Below are 11,403 nucleotides of genomic sequence, written 5' to 3'. Positions count from 1 at the left end.
CTGGGTTAGACTACAATTGTTTTAGTTACATTATTCAGTCAGTACATACTGTATGCCTAAGCGCCTTTTTAGCAGGTAAATCAAAAAATAAATAGATGAATTTCGACATTCCTTTTTTGATGAGAAAAAAAAAGAAGATTGTTTTACAATTCTATGGCATTTCCCTCCATTTATGTTCAAGTGTCTTCAATCAAGTTGCCAATAAAAACATAAAAATACAAATTCATGTCCACAATCAATTGAAAAGCTGATGCATGTTGCGTTCAAATCCAACCGGAATTGCTTATGTCCTGTTACAATGTAGACCACTGATTGTTGTGGACCACAACAGTTATCGTATTTTGACCTGACAATTCAGGACTGCCGATGAATTGGTGAAGTACGTACAAAATGAGTCCTACAGTTTGCATTTGACTATTCAAACCAGCAACCAATCTGATGACCTCGGTCAAGAGAAAGGGGCTAAGAAATAAAAGCATTATGTGCTCTGGAGCCCGGAGAATGAGGTCCTATATCGTCACTGTCGGGCAGAAACCTCGTATCTCCAAGTTTAAAATGTGTATGTTTTTTTCATAAAGTAAAGCCCTGCCCCATCATACGAGACTAGTGAATATAGCTGATCTGCAAGCACACAACGCCTCGCGTAGGCGATGTGATGCTTGCAGATCGGCTATTTTCACTAGTTTTAAAACGTTTAAAAAATGATAAATACAAAACGAACGGTTTTGGACATACAAGGTTTCCAACCGACAACGACGATATTTAATGAGAGAAGTGGGTGTGGGTGTGGCTGGGTGGGTGGGGTCAGTTCATGGTATGTTGTGCAGTGTATTCTGTTTATTTCCACACTGTATTCCTTCCCTGGTAGACAGGATAGAGGAGCCATCGGCTGGGCTCCCCATGCTGCTCTCTGCTCAGTGTCTCTCTACCGATGACTTCTGATGGTGCTGAGAGTGGTGCTGCCTGAGTCTAGGTCCTGCATCCAACACACAAGACAAACAAGAAACCATTTGAAACCACGTTTTTTGTAAAAAGAATACATTTTTGCCATGGACATACTAAAGGGGTGGAACATAATATTACCAGAAACACAAAAGAGATAGACCTGAATGTACCATAACAGGTCTGTAACTCTGAGAGTATACAGATGGAACTAATTGGATCTTATGATCAAAATAAGAATATTGTATTGTAACGAAATCTAAAGGTTTCCACGGACGAGGCCAAGTCTTGCCACGGACACATTTGTTCGTGTACGGACATATTGATGACCCCTGCATTTGATTGGTCTGTGGAATCACATTAGGTACTGTTAGTATGGTTACCTTTAGGTAGGGTTTGGTTTTGATTGATTGATTGAATACTTAACAAGTTGCAAACAGTACAACACTTACTTATACTTACTAAAAGGATAACACAAAAAAGCCCTGATGGATTGTTACCATTAAGGTAACTAACTAGTTAAGGTAACTGTTTTTTTTCTTTCTCTCTCTCTCTCTCTCTCTCTCTCTCTCTCTCTCTCTCTCTCTCTCTCTCTCTCTCTCTCTCTCTCTCTCTCTCTCTCTCTCTCTCTCTCTCTCTCTCTCTCTCTCTCTCTCTCTCTCTCTCTCTCTCTTTTGACTAGCCAATCATTTTTACCTCCTTTTCTCTCCTCAATTTAGTCGTTATGCTATTGAATTCCTCCCCACAAACACACACATTTCTGTTTTGTCACTGCTGTTGTATCCTACTGCCAGTGAGGAGCCCCCACCAGGAGGACGTAGAGCCTTCGCCCTACTCCTCCCTCTCAACACCCTGCTGACAGGTGCCGCCCCAGCCTGTAGGAATACATGCAATGACCGATATCACCCTCCCCGCCCAGGCTTCCTTGCTCTAAACGTGGGCCAATTGTGTTTCGCACAGATGCCCGACAGAGCCGGATGCACCAAGGAGTGGATTCGAACCGACAACCTCCGTGGTGGAGTACATGGACTTTACCACTGCGCCACCCGAGCGCGACCTCAGTAACTATGACGGCAGCAGGGACGTGCAGAGAATGTTAGAGAGGCAGGGGCTAAAATGTCTAAAAGGGCCTTTTGGTGGAAATATCGAAAATAGCTGACCTCCAAGTACACAACGCGTTGCGCTGCGTCGCGTTGTGAACTTAGAGGTCACCTATTTTCGGTCATGATACCACACTGAATTAAGCATCAAGTCAATACTGGAGATGTGGCGTAAAACGATTTCTACACAGAGAGGGAAATTCTTTCAAAATAAGATGCTGCATTCAAGTTTAGGGAGAGTTTGGACAAGACAATTCTTTTGAATGCTGCCTTCGGGTATGGCATGGAAAGAGGGCATTTGCATTTATTTCACCATAGTAAAAACTGCATTCATCGTCTGGAGACTGGCACCATTCACAGATACAGATAAAAGGGCAGGGGCTCAAGCCCCCTTTGATGTCCATGTCTGCACGTGCCGGGACGGCGGCAGACAACGGTGGCTCTGTACTTACGATGCTGAAGTACAGGTAGGACGCTGGGAGTCTGGAAGGTCTTGACCGTGGCAGGACCCTCCCCTCCACTCGTTATGACCTGCACCTCCAGTCTGTAGTAGGTGGCGGGCCGCAGGTTGGACACCACAAGCAAGTTGTGATCCTAGAGGAGAACAGCCGGAAATCAGCAATCAGCACAAGACATGATCCAGAATTTGACTGAATTTGAATGAGCGCTGCTACTTAAACAAAGTTCTGTCTTTGCACAAACCATAGACAAAAACAAAGATGTTGTTTGTTTGTGTTTTTGGTGGGGGGACTATTTCTTTTGCTGCCAGCCTGATAAAGTGTGCAGTGGGTGGTTTTATTTATAGATGAGCTCGCTCGGCAGGCTGGGAGGTGCAGACAGCCGGAACGTGTTGTTGATAGAGCAGATTATGTAGAATAGGGGTTTTATTTTATTTTATTTTTGGAGCTGTGTGGAGCTCCCTATACGTGGCCGTGTGTGTGGGTCTGTCTGTCTGTCTGTCTGTTTGTCTGTTTGTCTGTCTGTCTGTCTCCGGGTATGTAGCCTGCAGTAACCTTTTCTGGCCACACATGTTAAGGGAGGGGCGCTGTTGCACACACACACACACACACACACACACACACACACACACACACACACACACACACACACACACACACACACACACACACACACACAGCTCCACTTCGAACAGAGGTTCGATTTTTTTTTTTTTTTCAGAGAGCTCGCCCGAGGATGAAAGCGCAAGGACGGGAGATAGATTAAAAGGTAGGAGGAGGAGAACTTCTTTCGGGACACAACGCCTCCCTACATCAGATCTATCCGTCTGTCTGTCCACGCGTCACTGCTTATCACAAGATTCATGTAAAGAGGCTACACCAGTAATACCCTCACCAGCTGACAGATCCTGCATAATGAAAGGCTTAAGATAGCACCTCTCTTCCTCCCAGCACAGGGCGGCATTCACCATTCAGTTCAAACGTGGCAGACCTAAGCTATTTCCACTGTACTGCGTCCAAAAAGCATACAAGCTGCAACATTCCGATATAGCCAATACTGCAGTGGTTCTCAGACTTTTTTAGGCTCAGGGCACCCCTGTGAATAACCTTTTCATCCATGGCACCTCTGAGTTACATTGGTACTTTCAGCACCTTACATTTAAGATGTTACGGTACCTAAATATGTAACCCACAAGAAGAATATCTGTTTCCATTAGTACAAATTGAAAATAACTTTATACTGTTACCTAAACACTTGAACCCCAGTATCCCTATTCTGGACGGATCATTCAAAAAAGAATAGCCAATCTACAAGCTCACAACGTGCCACAAAGTGCCACAACGTGACACGTTGTGAGCTTGTAGCTCGACTATTTTTGGCAAAGAGATTTGGTGTAGATCGAAAAAGAACGCACCAAGTACAGTGTAACTCATGTCCGTCTTAATAACCATATAGGATCTAAGAGGTTAAACTGAAGTGATATTGATCCATTCTAAATATTATCAGAGTATTCTGTGGCACCCCTGGACTTTGAAGAAACCCTGCAACACTGCCCAGTGATAACAGAAATGAGAACTGAAGCTAAACTTACTGGGGGCAGGATCTGGGACTGGGAGATGATGCTGTTGGGCAAGCTGTTTTGCCGGCTCTCCGTGGTCACCTCAGCCCATGTGACCTGGAAGCCTGTGATTGGCTGGTGGGGAGCTACCCTGGACACGCGCCATAGGAAGTTGCCGGTGATGTTCCCCTCGCTGATGGAGAAAGACGCAGTCAGGTTCTCTGGCTTGGCCAGCACCTTAGGAAGCCCTGAGGAGAAAGGCGTGCAAGGGGAGAGAATTAATTCATCATTGATACATCAACGTTCTCGGGTGGAAACCTTGTATGTCCGAAACCTTCCTTTTTTGTGTTATTATTTTTGGCAACAGTGTCTTATGCACACCTGATTAAAGCTTAGAGATGGGTGCGTAGGCATGGGTCAACGTAGTTCCAAGCATGCACACAATGTACATAGGACCCACACACCATCTTACACTTGCCACAAAAACTCTTTATTAGGAATGCAACGTTTCGGTCAAGGACGCCTGAAGAAGGTCCTTGACCGAAAAGTTTTTGTGGCAAGTGTAAGATGGTGTGCCAAAGGTACGACTCCTCCATACCTCCAAAACCTGATCAACCCCTACAACCCCACCCGTTCGCTCAGATCAGCCAACACAGGGATGCTGACAGAACCCGACAATTTGCCCTCCTGGCCCCAAACTGTGGAATAAACTCCCTGTCGCACTTAGAATCTTTAGGCCCACTGATTAGGTGCATGGTCTACCTATATTATTGTTTTTCTAGATTGATATAACTATGCATTTGTTTTGTTGTTGTTGATGTACTGACATATTATCTTGCTTATTATAGTGATGTGTATTACCAGCTTATTATAAGTCCCTTTGGATTAAAAGCGTCTGCTAAATGCCTAAACTGTAAACTGTGTGCGTGTTATTATTTTTAAAACGATTTAAAGTAGTGAAAACAGCCGATCTACAAGCACACAACGCCTGTAGATCGGCTGTTTTCACTACTTTTGTGCGACACTTTTGTATGATAGGAGGGCTTTAATTTATCTCCAATTTGAAACTTGGGAGATACAAGGTTTCTGCCCGACAGTGACGATACACAGCATGGTGTGTGACGGCATTCAAGGTCAAACGCATGCGAATGCATTCATTTACCATCCCTATGTGAGCTCAGGCAAGGTGTTCGCTAGGAGGATATACGGTGTGGTTGACTGACTGAATGTACAGTACCAACACTCACCTCCCTCCCCCGGGCAGGGGATGTGTTTGTGGGTCTTGCTGCGGATGGTGGCGCAGGACGGCGTGAGGAAGGTGGTGCTCTCGTCCTTGGAGCGTCGCTTGGACTTGAGCATGTGAACGGTGACTTTGTACTTGCAGGAGAACAGCAGGCCGGCGAGGTTGATGTAGTTCTCCTGAGCCAAGAAACACATTATTCAGCGCCCTGATGACTTTGACATGTCACCCAGGTCAGGTCCCATGGAGCGTCAGAGATAATTAAATACACAGAGAGCCGGGGAGGCTCACATTCCCTCTTAGGGCCCAAGGAACATGCCCCACATTGCAGGGCCACTTTGAACGCTCACATGGTAGGGGTTAGGCCGCCATTCTTCCGTTCAAACTGCAATACAAATGATGATTTCCTTTTTATGGCTTCCAAATGTAGCAACAAACACAAGAGGAACTTAATAAATGTGATGGAACCCAAGTGGATTCATGTGTAATAATTTTAAATGAGAATAGTGCTGTGGAAATGCGCGTTAATGAATTCTGTGCAGCGTTAATACTCATTTCAGACTATAATCATCTATTGATCTAAACAAAAATTCCTTTCTCATCTCTTTTCTAGGAAACAAAAAAAAGGAAAATCCTGCTGAGTGGTGGATTTAGATCTTGCATTTGTAATAAAGCGGTTCAAAATTAATGGGCCGTCCCAAGAGAAGGGGTGTGTGTGTATATTCTCTGATATGAAACAGCTCTGATTAAAAGTGAATGAGGCGCCATGCTCTCACACAGGGGTCTACAAGCAAAGGGCTGGAATGCTTCCCAGTGATCTATAGAAAAAGGATGTATATTTCCTAGCAACCGGAGCGCCGGTCCCTTAAGAATGCATTGATTGCCAGGCCTCTGCCATCCTGTATCAGACTGAGCCCAACCAGCCAACCCTCCCCAACCCCCATGAACCTCTCCCAACCCCCCAAAACCTAGAAGAAAACTAAAAAAGAAAACCCTTGTGCAAAAAAGCAGCATGGCCCGAGCTGTTGGAGGTGAATGGTCGCCCATTCCCGGAAACATTGTTTAAGTAAATGCAGTTTTATTGGCCAACACACCACATGTCTGACCACACGACTGAGTCATAATATCCAAAACAACAGCCAGGCGATTTGCCCCGTGCAAAACCAACACGACGGGGATTCAGACTCACCACTGGACATGTTTTCTTTAGAGGAGCTTGCTCTCTAAGCATCAGACAAAAGGTTAGGCGCGTGCTTTGCATAGCACTAAGCTCGCACACACACACACACCGAGCCGCGGGTCTCTGCAGCACTGTGCTCTAGTGAGAGTGTCTCTCGACGGTCCGAGGCATTGTCGGGGACTAACCTGTGTGACAGATTTCTCAGGTCCCCGCGTCTCGTTGTGGCTGCAGTACTCTGGCATCCATTGGACATGGTAGCGACTCACCAGGGGATCTGCAGGCGACAGGGGGGGGGGGGGGGGGGGGGAGGAAGAGAGAAAAGAGAACGTCACTCAAAAGGAAACCGCATTGGCAGAAACATACTACAAAGCGCCCATTGAACATAAATCAGATATCATATAAAACTCGGCCCTAGATGAAAAGTGCATGATGGTATCTTAGCAAATCACAACACCGCGCTGCGTGAGATCTGTTCATTTCATCGGCTTTCATCGGGCAGATAGATGATCCGGATAACTTATCCGCCTCCAAAAACATGACTGCATTTCCTTCTCGCAGTTGGTTCTTCTTAATCCAAGCATTAGACTATCAGCGGCAGTATGACTTTCCTTTTCCCCTAACGTTTTCTGTCTTTTATCAACTGACGGGGTGCCATTACGCAGCCAAAACATCCCTCGCCACAACTGCTTAGGGCTTTCGCAAACTTCATCAGCGGAGCGCCCACGATAGCCTTGCCGGGACGCCAGGTTCGAGCCCTGGTTCGTAGCGGCAGCTTTCATTTCATTAGCGTACAGTAGCGCCTCATTGGCTAATCAGCTGTGTGTTTATCCTCCCCTCACCCGCATTCTCATTCCACCGGATTTATTATCCATTCTCCTGTGTCACATGGATGTGCAACGCCTCTCCGATTAATAATTGAGTTATGCTGCGTTAGCCCCTTGGCGTGGGCCCGGGTTTTGCGGTGGGGGGGAGATAAAAGGGGTCCTTTGAAGGCTTAGACACAGATCTGGCACTCAGAGCCCCTGAGCTTTTTGGAAGCAGAAGAGAGGAATTACAGGGAAGCGGGAAATTGGAGAAAAATAAACAAGATATGCGTGGCTGGGTCTGACAGGGGCTGGAGGGGGGGGGGAGGGGTGCTATGTAAAACAAGGAATGGGACATGGAAATCAGGTAGAGAACAGAGTACCCGGCAATGGTCGATAAATCATGGCTGGGAGCTGGCTTTAGAAGTGCCGCCGCTGCCGGACTGCTGTCTATTGTCTTGCGTGCGAGATAGACAGTGATATATCATCTGTGTCAGCGTACAGTAAAGCTCTCCTACATCTGGCCGGGAGGCACTCAAGACAAAACCAGGTCCTGGTCCAGATCTGCTCGGAGCCACGCTGTTCTGATCAGTACCAAATAAGACAATGAGTGAAGGAATTTAAATGTGGCTCGGTTAAATGGTTCATTTTCTACGCTGCGGAAACACGCAGGGATTTCTATGCTTCCACGGCATCTGTGTGTGTGTGTGTGTGTGTGTGTGTGTGTGTGTGTGTGTGTGTGTGTGTGTGTGTGTGTGTGTGTGTGTGTGTGTGTGTGTGTGTGTGTGTGTGTGTGTGTGTGTGTGTGTTCGTTCGGGGGGAGAGGCAGGGTCTTCCATCAGCCCAGCGAGAAGCAGCATCTATCTACACCAGGGGTATTCAACAGGGGGTCCGGGAAGTGGGAACCCCTAGGGGGTCCTCAGAGTTACTACAGGGTGTCCTCCAGATCTTTGACTGATTTTCTACCTTTTTTATTAACCACTTGAACCCTAGTGTCCATATTCGGAGAACTTTAGCCAAAAATAGCCGATCTACAAGCTCACAACGCCTCGCGCTGCGAGGCGTTGTGAGCTTGTAGATCGGCTCTTTTCGGCAAAGAGCTTTGGTGTAGAGGGGAAAAAGAGCAGACTAAGTACGGAGTGAAAGGTCAAGTTTATTAAGTATTGATGGTTGAAGTGGTTAAATATCTGAGAACATGAATTGACATGAATCCAAAATACACTGACGATTGTGCTGTCAAACAATTAAACTATATGGAATCTATGAACAGGTTGTGGGGGTCCCTGCTTCATCTCTCTCTCAAACTAAGGGGTCCTTGGCCTGAAAACGTTGAAGACCCCTGATCTACACTAGTATACTGCCCGTTGGGGGTCTACAAACAAGCCACAGCGAAAGGAGCTGGACCAGGATTAACTCCACTCTACAACTCTGTGGTTCTGCTTGACCCAGTCACCATCACTCACTCAGCTCTCTGAGTGCCGGGCCAGGCCTGCTCACGGTCCTCTGGGCCAACATACCGAAGTCTTACTCATACTCTTTCTCATTCACCTCCTTCCATTTCTCCCTCCCTCCCCTGTCTCTCTTCCCCTCTATCTCTCTCTCTCCCCTTCGGGTGTGATTCAGCAGTGGCTCTCTCCAGCTCCAGGCACCAGGCCTCTCTCTCTCCTTTTAGCCAGCCCTCTTGCATTCTTGACTCCGGGATGTGGAGCTTGGCTTGGGCGATGACATATATTAGTAACATAACATAGACCAGTGAATGGAACTTGACAGGTTACCCTTGGAGCGCGCCTTTCAAGGTTTCCATATTTCCACTCTGGTCTTAAACGGAGAGGCTTGGGGAATGGATGCTCGCTGGGACAGACATTCCTATAGGCTTTAACCCCTCTTGGGCGCTATACCCGTGACTGTTTTCTGGGGTCTGGTGACGTCAGGTTCTTGTAAAACAAAGTGGACTGTTTCGAGCAGCAACGCGAGGGTGAGGATCTATTAAATACAGCTGTCAATAAATCCCATCACACGGCTGCCGGGCTCCCTGTGTTTATTGTTCTTTACTAAACAAGAGGCTCGGCTCTAACAGCCCATGTGCAGGTTTACGCTCACTTGCCCAGCACTCACATTACCCGCTTCCCACAAAGACACATTGTTTCGTTTAGTTCTTCTATGCCATCCAGTACCAGCATCGCAAAAATCAACCTTCCACTGTTTAAGAAACCGAGAATCCCTCCTATCACAGAATTGATTAGGGCATTGGAGAGTCAAAGTGATGGATGGGCATAATTAGCTACTAATTGCAGTCTAATTAAACCCACGCAGTACAACGCATACCTCCGCGGTTCTTCCAGTAGACGCGGACCTGCAGTTGGCCATCCTGGTAGAAGGGCGTGCCCACCTCAAGCGGTCCAGAGGGGCGTTTAGCCAAGGTGGAACTAATAGGATTAATCTCCTCTTTCTTTGACTTGCTCTGTGATTTGACTGGAAAAGAGAAAAGGGAGATGTTCACTGTTGCAGCCAGCATGTTAACAGAAGCACATCGTCGTTGTCGGGTGGAAACCTTGTATCTCCAAGTTTCAAATGTGTATGTTCTTTTGCAAAGCAAAGCCCCGCTTCATCGTACAAGGCCGTCGCACAAACGTAGTGAAAACAGCAGATCTACAAGCACACGAGGCGTTAAGTGCTTGAAGATCGGCTGTTTTCACTAGTTTGAATCATTTTTTAAATGAAAAATGCAAAACGAACGGATTGGACATACAAGGTTTTCCACCCAACAACGACGACATAGTGATTTCTTTTTCCGTAGTTAGAACTCATTCTCATTTCAGAAATGTAAATATTACAATATTGCAAAGTCGGAGAAACTGATGGATCAAACATCAACCGCCTGTCTTCACCTGAGTCGTTGCTTTGAGCGGTGCTGAATTGGAGAGCGGCCTTGGAACTCTTCAGGCGCACCTGTCCCCAGTAGGCCACCGCCTGGAGCTCCACAGTGTACGTGCTGTTTGCCTGCAGCCCCTCCAGCTCCACCCAGCTCTGAGCCTGCAGCAACACAAAACAGACGCGCTCTTTACTCGATGACAGCGAGAGCGGCGCGTTCGTCACGGGGCCATCGTTTCGGAGCCCAGTCGCTGTCCAGTTAGTAAGCCTACAGTTCAACCCAGCGCCGGCCCAGCGGCGGGTCCGGGCCTGTGGGAAAAGGCCCGGGTTATTGGAAACACATGTGGAGCCGAGGAAAAGCGTCATGGTGAGGAGATAGCCTTCAGGGCCTCCGCGCTGTGCGTTTGACTCCTAGCATTCCTCCATCAGCGTGAGCTTGATGAGTCCTACTTATTGACTGTGGTTGTTTTGACATTCCGCCGCCCAGCGGGCCGCTTTCAAAGCCCCGAGGTGCCAAAGTGGAAACCAGTAGTACATGTGTCAATAGGTGTTTGGTGTCTCCCACCTCTATGTCCGCCGCTGCCACATCTGCTACGGATTTCAATAAGCTAATTCGGAGAAGACGCTGCAGACTCTACCGTCTAGACAATAGACCTTTCTGCTCAGGTTTAATGAAACGCCCTTCGCAGAGATACAACAGAGGGAGTCTGCTATCAGTTAGCACCTCTCTGCATGTATAATCAGTCGGTGTTTTCTCAAATTGAGCTGTTTTGACACGTGCACTACTTTCATCAGCAACTGCACTACTATAGTCTACGTTCCCAGTAATAGTGGTGAAGACAGCATGTGTTTTATAGGATACATTCATTTTTGTTATGTGTGTGCCATTTTAATTTAATGGGGAATCCTACCCAATTATAGCAATTTAAGCACCCATATTGGATGTGTTTCACCTATTGTGGGGACAATCCAATCTATATGCATCTGCCAGCAGCCAGACAAGCGAGACTTTAATTTATGGCACCATCAAAATGGAAATGTTGCTACACTGGAAATCAAACAGAATCGCTACTAAAATGGCTCTTTTTTTTCTGTGCTCTCTACGTGCCTTCCCAGATGCTGCCAGTGGTGTACCCAAATGTTTTACTTAAGTAAAAGTACTAATACTGTAATATAGGAATAATCTGATACAAGTAAAAGTCCTGATTTCAAAATGTACTTGAGTAAATGTACGAAAGTGTTGGCATTAA

General features: G+C 46.7%; 1 protein-coding gene across 1 annotated transcript in view; it reads right to left on the bottom strand.

Moving 5' to 3' along the window:
- Positions 1–914: 914 nt before the first annotated feature.
- Positions 915–11,403, bottom strand: part of anos1 (anosmin 1) — a gene marked incomplete at both ends in the record, with an annotated part of 66,662 nt that continues 56,173 nt past the window's right edge. The window contains 7 exons of the mRNA XM_080753295.1: positions 915–976; positions 2,495–2,636; positions 4,093–4,307; positions 5,301–5,478; positions 6,665–6,753; positions 9,608–9,754; positions 10,171–10,315. Of these exons, the coding sequence (XP_080609421.1) occupies positions 915–976; positions 2,495–2,636; positions 4,093–4,307; positions 5,301–5,478; positions 6,665–6,753; positions 9,608–9,754; positions 10,171–10,315 (978 nt within the window). The remainder of the gene's footprint in view (positions 977–2,494; positions 2,637–4,092; positions 4,308–5,300; positions 5,479–6,664; positions 6,754–9,607; positions 9,755–10,170; positions 10,316–11,403) is intronic.

This window comes from Nannobrachium achirus (genome assembly GCF_963921795.1).
Source record: "Nannobrachium achirus genome assembly, chromosome: 22".
Taxonomy (NCBI): Eukaryota; Metazoa; Chordata; class Actinopteri; order Myctophiformes; family Myctophidae; genus Nannobrachium; species Nannobrachium achirus.
This window is presented reverse-complemented; position numbering and strand designations above follow the sequence as displayed.